Source organism: Rhincodon typus, chromosome 5 (genome assembly GCF_021869965.1).
Source record: "Rhincodon typus isolate 14 chromosome 5, sRhiTyp1.1, whole genome shotgun sequence".
NCBI classification, from domain to species: domain Eukaryota; kingdom Metazoa; phylum Chordata; class Chondrichthyes; order Orectolobiformes; family Rhincodontidae; genus Rhincodon; species Rhincodon typus.
Window position 1 is genome coordinate 61,549,511 of NC_063336.1, and position 23,611 is coordinate 61,573,121.

The 23,611-nt window shown below is 38.1% G+C and overlaps 1 protein-coding gene across 3 annotated transcripts in view; it reads right to left on the reverse strand.

Moving 5' to 3' along the window:
* The window catches only part of ptprk (protein tyrosine phosphatase receptor type K), a 542,188-nt gene that overhangs the window by 64,150 nt on the left and 454,427 nt on the right, over nucleotides 1–23,611 (reverse strand). The window contains exons 15-17 of one of the 3 annotated variants that reach the window (XM_048597194.1): nucleotides 16,727–16,756; nucleotides 11,636–11,796; nucleotides 3,450–3,485 (exon numbers count right to left, since the gene is read on the reverse strand). In XM_048597194.1, the coding sequence (XP_048453151.1) occupies nucleotides 3,450–3,485; nucleotides 11,636–11,796; nucleotides 16,727–16,756 (227 nt within the window). The remainder of the gene's footprint in view (nucleotides 1–3,449; nucleotides 3,486–11,635; nucleotides 11,797–16,726; nucleotides 16,757–23,611) is intronic. The other 2 variants (XM_048597191.1, XM_048597193.1) reach the window with 2 other exon arrangements.

Genomic DNA, 23,611 nt, shown 5'->3' on the forward strand with positions numbered 1-23,611 from the left:
GGTTAGTAGGTAGGAGATGGAGGTGGGGCTTGAGGTGGGAGGAGGGAATAGGTGGGAGGAAGGACAGGTTAGGGAGGCGGGGACGAGCTGGGCTGGTTTTGGGATGCGGTAGGGGAAGGGGAGATTTTGAAACTTGTGAAGTCCACATTGATACCATTGGGCTGCAGGGTTCCCAAGTGGAATAAGGGGTGCTGTTCCTGCAACCTTCGGGTGGCATCATTGTGGCACGGCAGGAGGCCCAGGATGGACATGTCGTCTGAGGAATGGGAGGGGGAGTTGAAATGGTTCGCGACTGGGAGGTGCAGTTGTTTAGTGCGAACTGAGCGTAGGTGTTCCGCAAAGCGGTCCCCAAGCCTCCGCTTGGTTTCCCTGATGTAGAGGAGATTTCTGAAGAAGGGTCTAGGCCCGAAACGTCAGCCCAACTGCTCCTCTGATGCTGCTTGGCCTGTGTTCATCCAGCTCTACACCTTGTTATCTCAGATTCTCCAACATCTGCAGTTCCTACTATCTCTGAACTGTATTTGGTTCAGCGGTTAGTTTCTTAAAAGAATAAATACCATGTAACAAACAAAATAATATATTTCCAGATTCGGATTATATTATTAGAATTCCTTCACTCAGAGTGAGAGGAATTCAGGCAATGACAAATCAAGGATTTTTTTTTAAATCCCCCGACATGATTAGGATCTTGCCCTGAAATCAGTAGCATCCCGTTTTTTTTTTTGCATTTATTTTTTGAATATAGTCCTTGTTTTACTTTCTGCATTGTGTGTAACCAACAGAAAATGTGCAAAGCAAACCGCAAAATCACAACATTTAAAGAAGGTCAAAGCAGAGCCAAACAAATAACACCAATTAACAATTTTTGCTACACTCAGCAATAGACACAGCTTGTACACTTCACAAAACACTACACAACAATGAACATTAAATGGAGCTGCAAAATAGTAAGATAAAATCTTAGATAGTTTGCCAGAAAAAAAAAATAATTTTCCAAGTTAATATTCAAGTAAGAATTATCTGCACAAATTATTTTGGTCAGCTCAACAGGAGGCTGAATAACTGTACTAGAGTCAGAAGCATATATGTACAGGATATGTATCAAGACCGTGCACATTATAGTATAAGCAATCACAGAGTTGCACTGACTTCCTTTTAATTATTGCTACACAATCAAATTATCGTCTGTTTTGGAGTATGCCTTAAAATTGTTGATGTTCAGCTACAGTAAAGGTAAACTGATCTCTTCTGGAATTTGAGATTTTTGAAGTGAAAAATAATGTCATGAAATGAACATTTCTTACAAGACGAGAAAGATTCCACCATTCTCATTATCAACCTGGAAAAATACATCAGCAAAGATGATTTAGATGCACATTGTAACCATGTGCTTAAATATATTATTTTTCAGCATTCATGGAATTGTACACTTGTAAAATTAACATGTTTACAGATCTGCAGGGGCTCATCAGATTGTTCATGTGAACGCACAATTTTCTACATGTGTAATGAGTCCATATATTCAGTGGCAATTGCACTGCACACTTTTCTTCACTTATTTATTTTAAGGGAGCTTCAAAAGCTACGATTTCATACAGCAGAATATCATCTATGGACAGACTGATCTGCCAGCCCCCAGGTGGCAGGTAGGTGAAGCTGTTCTGAGGGAGTAGGTAAAATGCCATGAAACCAAGTTGGAATGATTTCCTGGTGGAGTCTTGCTGCTGGGCCATTTGACCAATGGTATGACTGCTACTGTAGTGGCTGCCTGGGTCTCAGGTTGAGGACGGTATTTAAATAAATAAAGGCCCCTGAAGTTGTCTCCTGGCAGGAGGGGCTGCCAGCTGCAAGCAGGAAGCCCCTTGAAGGCTGGGACCACTGGAGGCTCATTGGCCTAAGACAGGGGCACTGGTGGTATATTCCACGACAAGAACCTGTTTGCTCAGCCCCGGCTGAGAAAAAAAAGAGAAGTTTGCTCCTCTGTGAGGGAGCCTCAAAATGACAGCATCCTCTCATTCGTATTGCCAATTCACCTTGGATTCAAACTATTTTACACTGGATGATATGGGTCATAGAATATAGCATAAAATATCTTTCTACTGAACCGGAGCAGTTATATAAATAGAGGTGACAACAGCAGGTAAGCAGCTGGGGATTCTTAAATGGGTAATTCAACACCTGACTCCTTGTAGCCTATACAAGGCATAAGTCAGGATTGTGATCATATCCTCTTTATTTGCTGCAGTTCTGATGAAGAGTCACTGGACTTGAAATTTAACTCTGTTTTTGCCCCACAGATGTTGACAGACCTGCTGAGTTTCTCCAGCAATTTCTGTTTTTGTTTTGGGTGCCCAGCATCCATGGTTCTTTGTTTAATTTTAACATTTTTTGTTTATTTTCTTGAGAAGGAAATAGGAGCTTGCTTTGCCTTTAGTTTACGCACAGGCTAAAATTTGACAGATAGCAAGAAACTGTATAAAAATTAGGCTCAACTTCAATCAAAATTCTTTCAAACTCATGAAATCTTAAAACAAGATTCTGGTCAACTGAAATTTCTTGAGTGGTCTCCGTTATTGTGCAAAGAGGGAAGAAGGGTAGCAGAAAGAGTTGGAATGCATTAAATTGTCAGGTTGTAAATTCTCACTGGGAGATATCCTCAGATTTACCTCAGCGCATCAAAACTTCATTGTGGGTAGACATGAAGGGTCAATTCTACCAAGATATGCACTTCGTACTCTCGTGACGCAGAAAATATCCAGCCAGACATTGGATATCTTTAGAGCAAACAACCTGATCGAGACAAAGCTTTGCAAATGTTTAGAGCAGAATTTACACAACAAGGACTTGTGCAAAGTCAGGAAATAGTACTCAGAGACATTGTGCTTATTGTTGCATGGAAAGGTTAATAAAAGTAAATTTTAAAAATAGCGATAAGATCGCCTAAGGTTTGCTGCAAATCCACAGTGAAGAAAATGTTAATGAAGAAATTAAAAGCTTGTCAAAACTTTATTTTAAAACTGGTTTATGCCTTTGAAAAAAGACAATTTTGGTTGAAATAGGTGATTTTAATTTCTTTCACTTTCTCATCCACTGCCTGATTCTATTCAGGGAAGTATATGTTTTTGTATAAAAGATTAATTTTAGACAGGCGTATAATTTCAAATGCTTTATTAGTTGCAACATCCCCATTTTATTTTCTCCAAAACTAAACTGCTTCCAAATTCTACTGCTGGACACAAATTTATTTGTGATTGACATGAGTATGTCTTTCTTTTTGTCTGTCATTACTTTTTCTCCTTTTACTCTTTCCGTTATCATCCTACTGAAAAAAGGCAGATCTCCTTCTCTACTCCATTAAGCGAACACACAGCAATGTGCTTACATAACTATTAAACATGCAAAATACACAAAGTCATGCATCAGTTGAGGATGTAGGGTTCAGTTCTCACCTAACACAGCAGTCGGAACAAGCGGATCATTAGGCACTGTAGGAAAACATATCTCATGAAGCATACAGATATGCATCAATTTTTTTTTTAAACGATATAAGCATTATACTACTTCAAACAGCTGAAACTTTGTGCAAAGAAAACCACAGATCAACTATCTTAGATATTCATATTAGTTAATAAAGCAAAACCAGGCTCACAGCTGCTTGCATCCAGTGGTCACATTCAGAAATGCTCTCTGCTAATATGGTGCTTCTATTAAAAAGCAGTAGCACAAAAATAAATGCAGACTTTTAATGAGATTCAGACAGATGGTCAATTATCTGGATGATTTAGAAACTAGACAGATATTCTTTGCCAGACAGATTAGCTAAAGAATTATCATGGCTGCAGTAGCATAATCAACTTTCAGTTTCAGGTTTTGTTTTAATTGCTTGAAGGAAGTGACAAAAGCAATGAAACTCACTTTAATTTCAAGTATTCCACAGTTTTGTTTTAAAACTAATGCAAATAAATTCTTAATTAATTTTTATCTTTAAATTTTGTCTCATTGAGTAATTGATTTTTAATATCATGTAATTTTTTTAAAGAGACCAGATTAAACCACAAGAAATATTCTGTTCAAGAATACGAAGCTGTGGGATTCTCATCTACATGTACCCCCATTAATTACAATTGAATTTTCTGTAATTACAGAAATAACCATAGTTTCTGAACAGTGAGATATAGCAAGCAAACATCGTTGTCCAATATTTGTATAATTAAGCTAGAAATTCCTTGCAGTCATCCATGTTATCTAACCATGGGACAAAACATCAGTAATGGAACTTGTTGGTAAAAACAGACAAATACATTAGTATATGTTAATCAAATCGATCCATTTCACAATATAAGATAGAGTAATGCATTGGTATAATATCTATCGTTGAAGAAAGCAGTGACAAACCACTTCAATCATTAAATGTAGTTTTTAATTGCAAACAAGAATGAAAGAAGGCTCATTCTCATTTTATTACTTATGGAAAGGACATAGAGTACAATTATGATCAAGGTTTATAATATATTATTCGGATACTTGGGTTTTAAAATAGAGGTTTAAAATAGAGAAAATACGAGATTTTCATTTCAGTTCTATGAACGTGACCTTTTTTTAATGATCAGAAAGTCTTTTTTGAACAGTGAGTCAAAACCATGTGACTTTGGTTAAATGACCAGACACATTAGGTGGTGAGGTAGCTGAAGTGCTTCCTAAGTTGCGTTTTTAAGATCCAGGTGCCGAGGCCAGAAGTAGAGTCAGTTCAGAAGAAAAGACCCCAACCAGGAGATGTGCTATTCAGAAGTCATAAAGTAGGCCAAGGCAGTCAAATGGCAGCGAGTTAACCTGCCCATGTGAGTTGGGAAGAGACTGAGAGAATCACTTCAGATGAATATGCAGAAAGTTGTTGCAAGGAAATGTTTGCGACCTCAGTAGTTGAGGAAGAAATTAAAGAGTGAAGAGTGATACTTCACTGGGGTTGAACGTCTGCAAAGGATATTGCTGAAGAAAAAAAAGTGTTGATTCTGTTTGCTGTTTCTTGAAAGATCTTTCCAAATTGCAAGACACAAATATATAGCTTTGTTTTTGTTTCTTTTGTGTAATAAACTTTTCATCTTTTGTTAGAAGTATATTTACAGCTTTGTGTGAACACACTCAGTATCTGAGTAACCAAATTGCAAAAAAATAAAACTCATGGTCATTCACTCTGAATCCTGCCTTGTCCAGGATTACCGTCAGCTGGAATCACAGTCTCAGAAACTGTGTTGCAGTAGACTATGCGGTAGCAGCATATATAGTACATCTCTCCTTTCAATGACTCGTTCACTTATTTTTCACCTATTGGACAGAAAGTTAGGGGGGAAAAACAACTACCTAGGAGTAATATATTCAAGTTCATTTCAAAGATTAACAGAAATTGATTGAAATGACAATGGAATAAGAAAATGCAATTTTTAGTTCTTTAACTTGAATTTTTCTTCCCCATTACTCAAATTGCTGTCCTTTTCTCCAAAGGCACGGTCCACTGCGAAAGCACCAACAAGAATCTTGTATCTCAACCAAATAGCAACTCTTCCTACATGTACCTTCACAGTGGGCATCGTAGGCTATTCAACACCAGAAGACATCTCAACAAAACTTGATTCTATTCTCAACTGTCATTTACATAGGCATACGTTTTTTTTGCAGCTGGAAGAGATCAGTAAAATGCACCTTACTGATTCTGTTGTCCTAAATCAAAGGCAATTTGGAAAGTTTATCTCCTCAACTTTCAGGTTAGCCAAGGTTAACAATTTAACATGGAGCTGGGACTTGAAAATGAGGCTTTGGGTACAAGGGGCAGCTGGGCTGCAAGAACTTTTGTTTTTGGATTTTTTTTCAACCTGTCGTGAGTTGGTTACTGCTTCCCAAGCTTGGGACAGTATGAAGAAATTAAGTTAATTGAGTGAGCAACATCGTTTAACCTTTATGTGCATCAATACACTTATTTTCTGACTCTAGCAACTTAAAGATAAACCACTCCACCAAATCAATTATTGCCAATTAAGTTATTGCAATAGTGCAAGCACTTCACACTCGAAACGTGATAACAAAGCCTTTGACAAGCTCCTTCATGACAGGCTAATACAAAAGTTGAAGTCACAAGGGATCCATGGTAAGTTGGTTAGATGGATACAGAACTGACTAAGTCATAGAAGACAAAGAGTTGAAGTGGAAAGCTGTTTTTCTGATTGAAGACCTTTGACCAGTAGTGTTCTGCAGGGATCACGGTGGCGGCATGGTGGCTCAGTGGTTAGCACTGCTGCCTCACAGCACCAGGGACCTGGCGTGGATTCCACCCACAGGCGACAGTCTGTGTGGAGTTTGCCCATTCTCCCTGTATCTGTGTGGGTTTCCTCCCACAGTCCAAAGATGTGCAGGCTAGGTGGATTGGCCATGCTAAATTGCCCATAGTGTTCAGGGATGTGTAGATTAGGTGGGTTATAGGGGACATGTCTGGGCAGGTTACTTTGAGGGTCGATGTGGGCTTGTTGGGCCGAAGGGCCTGTTTCTACACTGTAGGGGTTCTATGATTCTATGATCTATGATCAGTGCTGGGACCACCACATTGTTTGTAATATATCATTGATTTGGAGTAGACTGTAGGGTGGCCTGATTAGTATGTTTGTAGACAGTACAAAGATTCGGGGAGCTGTGGATACTGAGGTGGATTGACAGAGGATATAACAAGATATAGATAGGTTGGAGACTTAGGCAGAGAAATGGCCGATCAAGTTTAATCCAGACTAATGTGAGATGATGCATTTTGGGAGGTCTAATGCGGGAGGGAAGACTACATCAAATGGCAGAATCCTTGTTAGCATCAACTTACAGAAGGATCTCTGTGCACAGGTTCACACTTCCTTGAAAGTGGCAACACAAGTGGATAACTTGGTCAAGAAGGCAAACGGCATGCTTGCCTTTATTAGTTAGGGCACACAATATCAAAACTGGCAAATCATGTTGCAGCTATACAGAACCTTAGTTGGGCAACATTTGGAATATTATGTACACCACACTAACAGTTGGATATGGAGGCTTTTGAGATGGTATATAAATGGTTCGTTAGGATGGTGCTAGGTTTGGAGGCTTTTAGCTATGAGGAGAGATTGGACAAACTTGATTTGTTTTCATTTAAACCTCAATGGATAAGGGGGTACCTTGTAGAGGTTTACATACTTATGAGAGGCATGAATAGAACAGTTAATCGGACTCTTTAGCCCCAGGCAAGAAATGTCAATTACTGTGAAACATACATTTAAGGTGGGAGGGGGTGGGGAATGGAGAGAGAGTTTAAAGGAGGCAAGATTTTTTACTTTTACATAGAGGATGTTAAGTACCTGGAATGCACTGCAAGAGGTGGTGGTGGAGGCAGATAACATAGCAATGTTTAAGAGGCATCTTGACAGACACATGAATAGGCAGCAAATACAGGGATATGAACTGCATACAAGCAAAAGGCTTTTAGTTTAGAAAGGCATCATGGGCCAGCACAGTCTTGGTGGGTCAAAGGGCCTGTTCCTGTGCTGTAATGTTTTTTGATTCGCAGTGTGACTGCCAGTTTGCACAGAGCAAGATTTCGTAAATTGGATGAATTCTGCATGCAATTCCAAATATCTACCTGTGGTACTTTACTGCATATCATCAGGATAACATTCCAAAAGTACAGCATCCCTTCAGCACTGAAATGAATTTTCTGTGCTCAGACTGCAGAGTAAAGCTCGAATTTATAATCCTGTGAATTAGAGGCAAGTGTGCTGTTAACTGGATCCTGACAGCTCAGTTGAAATTTACCCATCACAATGGTCAAGAAGGGGCCTGGGGATAGTGGAGGATTAAAGATTACCAAAAGTGTAACATGACCCACACTGTCTACCTGCCACAATTTTCACAGCAGGGATCACCCTCCAGGTCTATCTCCTGTTTCCAAAGTGAGAGGTTTTTTTACACCAGAGCTCCTACCTTTGAAGGTGAGAATGTGGTTTTATCTAATGGAGGACTGCCATGTTTCCCAGAGCTTTGGAAACCAGGCAGCTGAACAGACATGAGATCAGAAGGATAAAGTAGCCAAGCATTTTTCTCTATAATACAACATAAGAGCTCACCTTAGCCACTCAAGAACATTTTTTCCTACAACTGGCTTCCCCAGCCCACTCAACTCTCCAAACACATAACTCAAAACCTTTTGCTTCATGATCTTTTCATCCTTCCTGATTGCTAGTCTGCATCCATTATCACCACAAACCTTTCTCTTTCTCCTTTACTCTCGTGCTGTTTCCAAATTGCTGAGAAGTTCCCCCATATGTCTCTGATAAGACCACAAGAAATAGCAAAGGGGTAAGTAAGCCGTTTGCTCTTCGATCCTTTAGAGTAGCGCAGCAGGCTCAAGATTGATCAGACATGCCTCACGTTCACACTCCTGCTTTTTCCCTCGTGATCAAGAATCCATCTATCTCAGCCTTAAATATACACAAGGTCTGGGCCCTCACAGATCTCCATGGCAAGGAGTTCCAAAGACTCTAAACCCTCAGACTTAAACTGGCACTCAGTAATTGTGAGCCTATGCCCTCTGTTCCTAGAGACTCTCTCATTAGGGAAACATCCTCTCTTAGCATTTACCCTATCAAAGCCCTTATGAATTTTAACTTTCTTGATAAGCCACTGTTGATTTATCCATCTCTTAGAATCTTCTCTTTCTGAGTAGACATATAGTAAGTATGTAGGAACACCATTAATTTCAAGTAACGTATACTGTCCTGATTTGGGCATACTTTGTCACTTCTTTATTCTCAGTGGGTCAAACCTTGCACCCCCCTGCCTAAGAGCACTAAGAGAACACCAACAGCACACGGCTATAAGATTATAAGATTGCACCCACCACCATCGTCTCTGGACAACTATAGATGGGCAGTACATACAAAGCTGATGTTATGAGAATGAATGCAGTTCTAGGGAGTTAGACAACAGGGAAGCAACTGAAAAAAACGGTGTATCAAACATCAAACAATGTTCAAGGACAAACATAGAGTTAAAGTGATTTGCAACAGAAGCAAATATATTGCAAACAAAAATCTTTTTCACACAAGTGGTTCGCGTCTGGAATGCACTGCCTGGGAGCGTGGTGGAGCCACACTTGAGGCATTCAAGAGAGTGTTGGATGATTTGTTTTAAAAATAGAAACAATGGGCAAGGGTATGGGGGAAAAAGAGCAGAAGGAGGTATAAATTCATGATGCTCATTTGGAGAGCCAGTCCAGACAGGATGGACTGAATGGCCCAATGGCTGATTGGCTTCCCATAGCAATGTGGTTGATTCATAACTGCCCTCTGAAACAGCCTACCAAGTTCTTCAGTTGCATCTAACCACTAAAAGTCCTCAAAAAAAAAAACAAATAAAACCAGATAGACTGTCTGACATGGATGAGGCACCGGAAATTACAGGCTCTAAGCAATGTCTGAAATGGCCTGGAGAGCCAATCAACTGAAGACCAAATAAGGATGGGCAACAAATATCTCCTTGCCTGTGACCCCATAATCCATACAAGAATATTTTAAAAAATTGCTGTCTATCCAACTCCAGTGAAGCAGTGACTGGTGAGCCAGGAATGCCCTACAATAAAAAAATCTGGAAAAAAACTTTAAGTGGGCGCTGGAAATGCTCCTATACGAGTGCCCAATGGTAATTAAATGCCCTCACACAAACCTTGGTCAGGTCCGTGCCACAGGACATCATAAAGTGCAATCCCCATACAAATGTTAGGTCCAGGATACACAAATTCTTTTGCTAATGTTCCCCCAAGCTTTTTTCTCTCTCTTTTGCTTCTTACTTGACACTGCCGCACCCCCCCGACCCCACACAATTTATTGTTTAGTCCCATTATTTTAATCAGGCATTGTGTCACATGAAAAGATTTTTTATAATTTTTTCTAAAATTATTTTGAAGTTATGTTTTTCTCATTTGTTATATTTATTTTTCCATCGATACCAATGTTTACACAGCAAGTTTTGGTATGACACCAGAATAAGCACGGAATTAAAACAATTTCTGTCTTTTGGTTGTGCCATTTCAACTGGATGTAAAAAGATGCTATGGTTTCAGCTACATCCAAAGTACAAATAAAGCTTCTCAATGCTGTTTTAAAGATCTTATTGTGTGCAAATTAAGTGCTGCTTTGGCCTCCAAGTCCAGTGACTGCACTTCAATATGTAGTTGCTTGGCTTTTTAGGCCTTCAGGATATCGTCGAAATATGAATGCAATTTTTTTTTCAGGTCCAAGCAAAGAAGAAAGGTCAATACAATCTATCACCTTTTTAAACTATGTCAGATAAGATGTTGTAATAACAGGCACACCATACTTTTGTAGCACTTAATAACTCAGGCAATAGACTTGACCTCAAGGTTCACTGAGACATCATTCATGGCACCAACAGAAGTCAAGGAATGAGGAAATGAAAGTCGCTGTCTTCACAGCACAAGTAACTGGGATATCCTTTGCTGGAGTTCCCCCTGCATTGGCTCAGCAGTGAAGTGAGTTGGAAATTGGTGCACTGCAGAAGGGGCTCAGGGTTAGGTGCTCAGGGAAGGTAGATTGTTGGACCTTTGAAGAATAGGGAGCATTTTCTGGTCAGCCCCAATGGAAATTTGGGGGTCCTGGACATCCACTGTCCATGGCAGACAGGCTTTTGACTTTCTCGGTGTTGCAGCAATTGGACATCAGATGCTGGACCTTAATTTTACCTGTGCTTAGAGTCATACAGCTTGGAAACAGATCCTTTCGTCCTACTTGTTCATGCCAAACAAGTTTCCCAAACTAAACTAGTCCCCTTTGTCTGTGTTTGACCCACATTCCTGTAAACCTTTCCTATTCATGTACTTACTCAAACATCTTTGAAATGTTATAACCGTACTTGCATCTACCACTTTCTTGGCAGCTCATTCCACATATAAACCACCCTTCGTGTGAAAACAGTTGACCCTCAGGTCCCTTTTAAATCTTTCTCTTCTCACCTCAAAAATATGCCCCCGAGTTTTGAACTCCCCATCCTGGGGAAAAGAGCTTTGCTATTCACTTTATGTATACCCCACACGATTTTATAAACCTCTATGAGGTCACCCCTCAACTTCCTATGCTCCAGTGAAAAAAGTCCAAGCCTGTCCAGCCTCGCCATATAATTCAAATCCTTTAATCCCAGCAACATCCTGGTAAACCACATGCAAACGTGGTCCCATCCTGCAGATTGCTGGGTTGGTGCTGGAATACATAATTCTGTTCTACACACCAGAATCAGGTCCTGGGAAGGGCAGGGCTCCCGGCATTTGTGTTGCCTCAAATCTTGCACACACACCTTCGCTGACCCCTTGATTTGACTCCACTCTGTTTTCTGAATTTGCCAGATTGCGAAGATACCTTGTGTAACTGACCTCAATTTTCAGTTTACATAATTGTATTTTTTGAGAATCCATGAGTGTTAGTTTAGTCTTTTGCTAACTGGATATTTTGGTGCTTCTTAAAAAATACATGTCTATACCTTTTAAACGCCCTGATGTGATCTCCATCTACCTTTTCAAAGATGTGTTTTACACAGTAATAGTTAAACATATAATACTTACATCTAGGACTGAAGTTGTGAGAGTCCATAAAGTTGATCGAAAGGGGCTCATCAGCATGAAGTGTGCTTTGATCAGCATAGCTCCTGTCCATTGCATTCACCATATGAGTCATCTCTTGGCGAGCATTCCCTACTGCATCCTTGCGTTTCTTTGCAAGTTTACTGTAATCCACAAAAGCAAATAATTAAACTAAACAGTTTTCAAGCACAGTTTTCGTACGGCAAATATTTAGGCTTAACATATAGATTTGATATACTTTATGGGACAAACACTTCCATCTTTTATAGAGGAAACCAAATTTAAAAAAAAAGCAAAATCCAAAGAATGACCTTGTCTATCTAATTGATTGTCAAGTGCTTTGGATATTGCATTCATAAGGAAAAGACTTGTGTATATGTCTTTTGTAGCAATATGATTGAATTCAGATGATCTGTTTCTGTGATTAAGGGATACATACTGGCCATAATACCAAAGGAAACTTCCCTATTTTCTTTTAAATAGTGTGACAGGGTCATTTACTCTGCCTGAGAGGGTGGACCTGAACTCAATTTAACATGAAAGACAGCACTTCTGACAGTGCAACACTCTCTCTGTACAACACTGAATTTTCAGACTATATTTTGGAGTTGAGATCCTGGACTGGGGCTTGAACCCTTAATCTTCTGATTCAAGAGAGAAGAATGTTACCCACTGAGCCACAGCTGACAATAGAAAGAACTGTACAAACACTAGTCTGCCTTTACTTTTTGACCGCATGATAAAAGAATTCGATTATTGCTCAGATGTTTTACATTATGAATTATTTATCAACAAAATAATCTCTTTTTTCCCAAATTTCACAGCACATAGATGTATTAGCACTGGTGAAGATAATTTTTTTTGCAAATGATACAAAACCACAACTCTAAAGTCACACATCCAAACGGTCAAATAACATAGGAGCAGGAGTAGTCCATTTAGTCTCTCAAGCTAGTACTGCCATTTCATTAGATCATTGCTGATCTGCACCCCAACACTTTGCATTTATTCTATATCCCTTCACAGTCTCAAACAACAAAAACGTATCAATCTCAATTTTGATAGGGATATAGGTCAACAAGTGCTTTGCACAAATGGAAGGACAGGAGTTATTTGCATCTGGTTTATACATTTGGGAATGGTGTGGCCAATTATTGTCCATTTCACATATGTTTGGAAGATCCTTGATTTTGAGTTAAATGAGCAGTTGTGCTCAAAGAACACAATTAAATCTTAAATTTCTGCCATGTAATAAATAGATAGGTAAATTTTCATGCCATGTAATTACTTCAAATGAAACCTGTTTTTTGAAACAAATTATCAGACCTTAATATGAAAAATGTGCAAAATACAATTCCTGTTATTTTGACAATTTCCAATCCTGCTTTTGATTTCATTTCCTGTTATTTTTTAAAAAAGAGGCTGTGGACAGTAAGACATTTTACATTGACTCTGGCTGCTGTTGGTTCTGGTTTGACAATCCCCATCACTGATCTGATTAATGGGGTGAGTGATTTGATTACTGAATGATAAATGTGACTCTATAAACAAGTTAACTCCCTTGGAGAAGATGACTCTGCTACGCTAACATACAAGTGATATCGTTTGTATGGATCGACAAGATTATTTCGGGCAATGACAAGGCTCAAACTGAACAATTTTACAACTGTAACTACCATATGAAAAGTATTAATTTATCATGCATTTCTTTACCATTTTACAAACTGATTAGCTGTTTTTGTAAAACAACTATCATTCAAGCCATCAAACATCATGTGTGGGATAATGGAAACCTTAAAAAGTGTTGTAGGGGGTGTTATTCACAACAAGGCATTCAGATTAAATAAATATACATTGTTCAAAAACAAAATAAATGGCAGTTCCTCAGATCTTTCATTGATTCTTGCATTTCACATTTAGCATACACTAAAACAACAGATGTCAAGGGTAAGAGGCCAAATTCATAAGCTTTGACACAAAATCCAAAAGATAATACAATGTTATCTATGCGTGTCAAGGTTTCAAATGAAAATTTATTTTCAGTAATTTAATTCTCTGTTCAAACTACTGACAATCTCTCTCTAGGACTCCAGAGAACATGTGGCATATTTCAATTGCACTGTTTTATTTCCAGCCAAGTACTTCCTATGCGTTCTCTCCCCAGATAAAAGAAAATAATTTAGTACCTATTTGAGATTGAATGAGCTACAGCCAGTTTTCATTATTTAACAAAACAAAACAAAAGAAAACTCTTAAATGGAAAAGCTGAGGAACATACACAAGTCAGTGGTGCAAGCACAGATGGGATACAGAAAGAAAATCACAATGCAGGTGATACTGTGAAACCAATCATGCTTCGCTAAAATGAACCTTAGTTTTATAATTAATTAAAGGTGTGTATCCAGGTCAACGTGATGTATACTAAGAGAGTTCATATACTTTCAGCTTTCATGTGCTAGTTTCCTTCTCATTCTCAGTTCAGTCCCTAACTTGGAGCGGATTGAAGAGGAACCAATCATCTGGGTCTCCCCAACAGTACACAGCTTCTCCAGCAGCAAGCCTTCAGCTGTGCCTTCTCATGGCCACAATGGAAAATGAGTTCCTCGTTGCCCCAGGCTACAGTTTCAGACGAACCTGTTAAGAGGTTTGCCCCAGACATGATACATGCACGTATACACTCCCTGGCGCTCAGGGACTCCCAGCTCCCGGCTATGGACGAGAAGTTCCACTATCTCGTGGACACCTCGGGAGAGTTAAAGGCCGAGGTAGTAAACGCTGATTAAAAAAAAATGGAGTGGAAACAGATGCCTAAAGAAGTGACCTTTCCGGCAACCGAGCCAATGGCAAATGTAATTATTTGAACTCTATCAGGGAGGATTTAGCAACCCAGTACCTCCATAAATTTACCCAAGTCTATGCAATGGAGAGGTCACTCTAGTTTCATTGACAGTTAACAATGCACAGGAAACAGCAGTTATCAGCAAGAAGCCCAATTTGATTGGTGCAGCAAACATGTGCTCCAGGTTGTTTCTGATAGTGGGAAAGGCCAATTCACCCAGCAGCCCTGCAACCAGTAAGGTGCTGAACCCTCAGTCCATCTGCTTCAAATGGGATTTGGTGCTTACAGTGTCTGCTCAACAAGTGGAGATGATCCATCACACCAGGTGAAGATGCCAACTCTTGAATAGGCAAACAGGAATGTCAGGACCATGTCCATGGGATTGACAAATTGACTTGTAGCTGGTGTGTAATGTACTCAGGATAGCAGTAATTGGTGTGAAACTCAAAAGGCTGAATACTGAGACAGATTTCCTCCAAGAAACCAGTTTGTTGCAAGGAATTACTGAAAGTAAAACAATACATATTCAGCTGACAGGGGAAAAGCCCAGAGAAAATATGTAATCAGGTATAGGTGTTTGTTGCTTTTACAATTTCTACTCTCGATAATGGAACACTCCACAAATGATTGAAAAACCTGATCTCTCAATTTGGATCTCAACTTAAACAGGAGCAGTTAACCTCATGAATACCTATGCCGCAATGCACTGATCCAGTATAGAAGCTCAAAATTCACTTCAATGAGAAGCTGGGTGCCTTCAGCTGAAACCTTCAGTCAAAGCGTTGTTACCTACTGGGGGATTTCAATACGAGTGACTCAGGCACCCTGGTCTGGGAAAAAAAGATGAGAATGGGCAAATATTACTTGAGCTTTGTTGCCATCACAAGTTTTGTGTAGCTGATATCTCGTTTCAGGACAAACCGTTTCCCTCCTTTCTGTCTCAGATGTATCCATGACATCTCTTATCAGAAGACTGTTACCAATTTAGAGATCCCAGAATGCGCCAGTTCCATCAGCGCATACTTGTTGCTCAGCCAATGATATCGGCACTCACTTGGTCATATTTATTGGATGGATTATGACCCTACATCTAAACAACTCTCTACATTGAATTGGCAATGGGGATCACAATCTTCTTGACAGCTTTACCTGCACTATAAAGACAACTTCCAACAAAATATAAAGATATATAACTAGCACTAACAAAAGAAGAGTCAGTTGTTGATGGCCTTGATCTCTAAAAGCTGACGTCTTGGAAGAATGTTTAAAGAACAGAGCAGAAACAAAAAGGGCAGATGGCCATGAAAAGAGCCCAGAGGAAAGAGAAGCCAATGAATCATCCATCTTCTTAACCTACTGTCTTCAGACACCACCATTGGGATAAAAACCCTCAGCTTACGAGAGGGAAGGCTGCTACCGATAAAGATTTTTGAGCACTATTTATTTGGTGGAATCTTTATTTTGCTTGTTCAGTGTTTTGCGGACTTGTAAAATTCTTGATTTTGAGCACAGTATAATTTTACTATTCCCCAATAAGTCTTTAGCTTTCTTTTTGTTCTATTTTAAATACTAGCCTGTTAGAGGAACACCATTGAGTTTATGTTTGGACACTCAGAATGATCATATTTCATGAGGAAACTCCCTACTCTCGTTGACTTACAAATTATTTCAATTACTTTAAAACCATTTATGTGCACACTGTAAAATTAAGCATTACGCAGTGCTCCATCTGACAAGTAAAGAGTAAGTCATCACATTCATTTGAGTTTGTTGTCATAAAAATGTCACTCAGTAAAGTTAACAGTTCTTAATGAGGTACAAGCGGAAACCCTGTCATTTTATGCACATTGACATTTAATGTTGATCGCAGCCGAAATAGAGCAGCTATGAAGACTGATTTTAATTAAGTGGTCTATGAGTGGATCATCTCGACATTTTGGTCTGAAATAATGTAAAATTGATGTTTCATGTTAAATCTCAATTCTAACCACATCCAAAAGTCCAAATTATTTGTCAGCTACTGATACTTATTGAATTTACTAAAAATGGTTTGGGGGCTTCCCTTTTAAATTAAACTACATATTTAGTAAAATAGGACCTCTTTTCTGTGTATTACCTTTCTTCACAGCCAATTGGATTCAGTACAGGATCATTTGTGTCAAAACTTACCATTTGTACCCAAATACCCCATTAAGTTTAAAATAACAACAGACTTGCTTCTATTGGCTACTTACAGGTAATAAGAATAAGAATAGTAGCTCCTCCTGGCAAGCAAATCAGACAGTGAAGAAAGAATTATTGGTGAATAGAAGTGTGGAATCAGTTACAATCAACAAAGCAAATGCTAGCTGTATTTGATACTGATCATCTTTGGTTAGCATTTTACTGCAAATGAATCATGCAAAAATTAATCTTACACTTCATGCAATTAAGTGCTTGCAAATAAAATAGAAATAATGGGTACAGAATGAAAGTGGATAATTATGTTCCAGATATCAGTCATTAAAGTAAATGAATAAATAAAATTGATTGCACATTTCTTACATGCACTATATAATACATCAGGATTGATAATTTGTCTTCGCAATGAATCCATTTCAACAGGAGAAAAATTAAAAATATATCCACGTATAAGAAAACAATATATATTTGAGCAGAATAGCTTGCATTCAAGTAAGCTGCTTTGCACAGAAATATTATGTCAATGAAATAATGGACATTCTAGATATTAAAAACAACAAAGCCACTTAAACCACATCAGTTATAGCAATGTCCCATGGATGATCATGTCAAACAAAAGGTCACTATCGATGATCAGTTGATTAGCTTGAAATTAGTCACTGGCTAAAACAACGTTCCAATGATTTTGACTCAGCTGACATTTTCTAAATGAACAATCTTTTACTTCTTAATTAACCTTGCAACAGTATTGATGCAATTAAATACCAAAAATAAGTATCAATTTTTTCTGTCATTTTTGCCAATATATAACAAATTCTTGAATAGTATGCTCACTTATGACAAAATTCTTAGTTTTTTTTTCCGTTAGCGTACCTTGTTCCAACACTAGTCAGACAACCAAGGATAATAATTTCTATTAGTCTTTAATTATTTGTAGCACCTTATTATATTCCCTAATTGTTATGGGAAAGTTTAATATGGTCATCAGGATTTGTATGTATATATTCTAACAATGAGTGTGATGGAGATTGATATAAAAATCAATAACATGTATCGGATTGATACATATGGTGAGAAGACAGACAGCCACACTCTGCAAATGCAATTTCTTGCAGAAGTTGGATAGTGAATAGAAAAATGCATAAGGTAGTTATTGTTTGTACCACTTAACATACTTGCTGGGTTTCTAGAAGAGAGTATAGCCACACAGCAAGACAGATATCTACTGCCCAGATGCATATAAATAGGTGAATGTCTTTTGAATTCAAAGGTTGAACATTTTTAACAGGATTGGAAATGTTTTCATTGATTTGAATATTTTGTGAGGGGAAGTAGTAAATGATTGTTTCCATTAATTGATAGTTGTATAACAAGGTGAAGAAATTCAGGATATAACTAGAAACAGCAGCAAAATCACTGGGGAGATTTTTCATATTTTCTAAAACAGTTCGGATATTGCGAAGTGGAATGCTTCATAATGGCAACAGCATAGAGTCAAAAGAGTCACTTACAGAAGACTTAGGTGTCTGGAATGGACAAGTACATGAAGAGCGGAAATAAAGGAAGAACATGGCATTTCAGCAAGCAAAACCAAAGCCACAATGAGTGAAATGGCTTCTTTCCGTAATCTAAACTGTAGGATTCTATGATAGAAAATTATAAAGCTAACTGCTTTTCACCATGAACATTTCAGTTCAATATTCAATGAAATTAATGTTAGTAAAATTAGTAAGATTTCCTTAATTAAGCATTAATTAACTATGGAGCGGCATAAAGTAAACGTTCTTAAATGATGAAAATCAAGTGTCAACTTGAAGTGTTTTAATGATGCAATTTGTATTATGTAACTTTATTTCATGATCCAGCAATCAAAATCACAGAATCTGACCGAGGAGAGGAGGATATCAGGAAGCTTCCACAGTTTATGGGCTCAATTTTTTCAATCAGTAGTGAAGCAAATGCACTTGCCCCTGACTTGAAGCAAGTTTCCCACTAAAATCTTGGTGGTGTTAGGTTCCCCTTTCCTGTGGGAGTTAAAAATTCGTGCCAAATTGAAGGATCTCCAGGCATGTTGCCAATTAGCCAATTCCCACTGATTGCATGCCAACAAGTTAAAAGCACCACAGTCCTCACTTTTTTTTCAATTTTCAGATAACAAGATAAAAACTAATATTTTGATATGAACAAATAATGAATTTCTTTTGTTGTAAGATGAACATTTGAAAGTCAACCATTATAAAGTCACATTTTCAGGGCCACAGAGAGGATTTGGACGTAATGATGAAGTTAGTACACAGTTTATGAAGAAGGCTGACGAAAACAAATAGCCTATACCACCTAATTCATATTGAAAATTCAATTAGATCTCATTCAAAGTGTAAAAAAAATTGAGAGGTATTTTTCTGCAAGACTTACAGAGGCAAAGTGAATTTTTTAATCAATTCACTGATTGCTTTGGGATTGCATTCCAGAGGAATCTTAACAGTACAACACTGATGGAGCATGGACTCAACTTGTGTGAAGTCCCAATACAGTTATGACAAAAATTACTTAGTTTTCCCAACTCTAGAGTCACAAATTTCAAGCCAATAAAGAAAGAAAATACAGGAAGGAAAATACATGGAAACAAATTTGAGCAGTGGTAGTACAATTCATTCTCCTGAGTCTCTCCATCAATCAATTAGATAATGGCTGATGATTGTACAACCCAATCAATGGGTTCAGGTACTATATTAAAAAAAAATCAACTAACATTAGGTAATTTAAATTGGGTTATACGCTGCTCCTACTAGACTGGAACTATCGACTTCATATAAAATAGAACAAGAAGTAACTTTTATAATAGCATTACAGACTGGATGACAAACTTCATATCCAACATACAAGGATAGTTTGTGTCAATCATTTTTATGAATTAACTTACTAAGTTCATAACACAAGCAAAAACAGCACAAAGCTTTTGTAACACAAACACAACATTGCTGCACATAATAAAGCAACACAAGTGTGCCATCTGCAGCAGCATCCTGTTAATCAAACTTCACTGCTTATATGATATACTTGTGAAACAAAAATCTGGATTGATAGATTATAAAAAGCTATCGTTAAATGTAATGACAATGCCAGTTGGTACCTCATATCTAAACCAATTTCTACAAGGACAAGGTAGGACAAGACAGTCTCTCTCTTTGGAATGTAACGAATAACAGAGACTAATTACGTAAACACATAAAAACACAAGATTGCATGGATTACAAAAAACTGGATTAATGGTGATACATCTTCAGGTATGAATGGGACACATTTAGAAAATTCTTGGAATATCAAGTTCAAACAATGGCAGCAAGCAAGTTTCTCACTTCCTTTATCAAAATTTAGCAACCCTGCTTGAGGAGGACACAAGGAGGTTACAAAATGATAAGGATAAGTTGAGTGAGTTGGCAAAAGATGTGACAAATGGAGTAAAATGTAGAACAATGTGAAATTGTCCATTTTGGCAGGAAGAATTAAAAAAAAACACATTACCAAATGATGAGAAATTGGAGAGCTCTGAGATGCAGAGGGATGTGAGTGCTCTCACGCATGAATCACAAAAGGTTAGTATGCAGGAACAGCAAGTACTTAGCAAAATAGCAATACTATCATTTATTACAAGGAATTGAAGATAAAAGTTGAAGTTGTGCTTCAGTTATTCAGCAAAGTGGTTAGACTATACCTAGAGTACTGTTCACAGACCTGGTCACACTTATTTCAGGAAGAATGAAGATGTGTTGGAAGCCATACAGAGGTGGTTTACTAATCTACCACTCCAATTACAATCTTGATCACTACATTACAGCATGCAGATCCAGGCATTGCAGAAAAAAAAACAAAACTGACACTAGGCATAGGCTAGGTTCAGCAAAGATTTTAATCTGGTGACCAGGAAACCCCAGAACTGTGTTAAATTAAAGCCTCATTAGTTTCAAGTTTCAAGTTTGGCAGAGACTTACAGAACCAGGTAGTCTTGTTAATATGTTAGGGATTGAGTCACACTCCAGAATTTAATCTCAGTTATAGCAGATGGTAAGCACACAGTTTAATGTAAATTTAATGCAAGGAATAGAAAACATGTTAGGCAGGATTGCCCAAAATTGGGGCCAGGTCCTCAAGCTGTGTTACAAGCTGAAACTTTGAGTTTGTGAGCTCAGAAGCATCAACGATCAGTGTGCATTTCTATTCCTTTGCTCCCCACTGCCCCACCTTTTATAGATTTTTTGAATCCTGCCCCCTGCTTTCAGAAGTCTTTCCACCTCCCTCCCCATAGCCTCAATGCTCAGAGGTGTAGCACCAACTTTTAATTCTCAAAATACAGTCACAATGGGAAAACGTTTGGGAAGCACTGACAGAGGGCAGGCTACTGTTATAGTCAATCCAATGAATTATTGGATAGATCAACCACAATCTAACTGAATGTTGGTACAGGCTTGATAGGATGAATAGCCTATTCCTGCTCCGAATTCATACATTCATTTGTTTTTATAGCAGGGAAGATGGAATCAAGCCTTTACAGTTTTGTACTTTTATATTATTTTCTGAAAATGCACTGAATAATGCTGTAGATGATTGAAAAAAAACAAGAAAATACTTTTTATTTATGAGTCTATGAAAACTCTGGCAAGAAAAGGCTAATTGGTTTATCTCTCGCTGATGATGCCTGAAGCAAAATGTTTGTATCCTCTAGCAGCTATGCCTCCCCCTTTGAAAGGAAGAGGGCACACAGAAAAAAAATCCATCAAGTTCCATGAAAGGACAATGAAAACAGGAGAATCTCCTACATCCCTCTCAGATTGTATAGGTTTAATGTAGCCTAATGAAACTCGAAAGCTGTCCAAAGTTCTGATGAGCATAATTTGTGAGGTCAAGAGACTTTTTAAAAAATGAAACAAAATGTTGTATGTTCTAAGCTGCCTTTTCATAGATAAGCAAAGACTTTGAATAAGCAAATAACAGGTATACTGCTAAGGAAAATGGGCATTCTATGGTTTTGCAGAAGCAGTTGGGCATAGCTGGAAAATATTTTTAATTCATATAATTAAGAACTAAGCTAGAAGGTAGGTTTTAACATGTTTTAAATAAAAAAATTCAATGCTCCAAAAGATATGTTCTAATATGGAAAATTCTTAAAAGAAAAAGACATAGCATTTCAAACAAAAATATTTCAAAAAAAAAAAAGCGGAGAGTTTGAATTATAAGGAGAAATTGGATAGGCTGGGACTATTTCATTGGAGCACAAGAGATTGAGGAGTGACCTTATAGAATCGTAAGAAGTATAGATAAGCTGAATGGCAGATGTCTTTTCCCAAGGATAGGGGAGTTCAAGACTAGAGGACATTTTTGAGAAAGGTGAGAGGAGAAAGGTTGTAAAAAAGGGGGGCAATTATTTTTACAGCGTGGTTCATGTGTGCAATGAACTTCCAGAAGAAGTGGTGGATGCAGGTACAGTTACAACATTTAAAAGACATTTGGAAAGGTTTAGAGGGATGTGGGCCAAGCACAGGCAGTTGGGATTAGTTTTGTTTGGGATTATAATCAGCATGGACTGGTTGGACGAAAGGGTCTGTTTCCATGTTATGACTCTACACATATTACTGCAGCATGAATAGAGGTATTTAGCCAATCACCTGGAAAAGAACGTTAAACTACCAACTCTTTTACTATGGTACATCATCTGTATAACTCTCTACGCATAACTTTGAGAGAGGGTGCAGGAAAGAGATGGATTGAATAGTTGTGTCACTATAACATCTTACAACAAACAAGGACTGACCATCTGTCAGTGATTGGATGTATGATTGTCTTTTGCAACATAGTGTACTGTTTACACAGCAGTCTTTTTATAACTAACTTTAAATTGTGTGATTGTAGTAGTTTTGAATCTGTCGTGCAGATGCAGTAAAATCTTAGAGGTGACTTGTGGAATTTGTATAATTTAACAAAATCTCACGCGAATGTATCATCAACCTGTACATTCCACATGTAAGATCTTACAGTTGTAAGCAGTCAAGAGAACACATGGACCATTTACATCTATCATATATACACATACCATATGTGTTATGATCTCAGACCAAACCACCAATTTATGCTTTGATCTCTTGTGGACCTCCTATTTTTAAAGTAGACAAAAGGTGACATCCAAGGGATTTAAGAGAATAAAACCATAAGATCTCGTGGTTTTAAACAAACACTGAGACGTTGATATACAAGTTACAATAATAATACAATCTTCAACACAGGTACATGTTATTTTTAACACCCAGAATAAACGTGTGATGAATCAAAGGCTACTTAATAAGAGTCCAATGTGTTGAGGATAGTTTATGGATACCGAATTGGCTAATTAATAAAAGAAGTTGGAATAAAGGGGAATTTTCAGCACGGCAAGCTATAACTAGTGGAATGCCAGAGGGATCAGTGCTGGGAAGACAATAATTTATTAATGACTTGAATGAGGGCAGTGAATGTACTACCACACAAAAACAGATAGGGAGACAGGGATAATGGATATCCAAAAAACTGGGTCAGAAGATGCCTACACGAACAACATCAGGAAGATACTACATGCCCTGACACACTCATCACACTACCCTACATCAGGAACATATTGGAACTCACCACAAAACTCCTACGACCGCTGGGTATCAGAGTGGCACACAAGCCGACGTCAACCCTACGACAACTGCTCACCCGAACTAAAGACCCACTCCCTGCCATGGACAGGACCAATGTCATCTACAAGATCCCCTGCAGAGACTGTGAGAAACACTACATCGGACAAACAGGAAGGAAACTAACAACAAGGGTACATGAACACCAAATAAAAACCAAAAGAACTGCGGATGCTGTAAATCAAGAACAAAAACAAAGTTGCTGGAAAAGCTCAGCAGGTCTGGCAG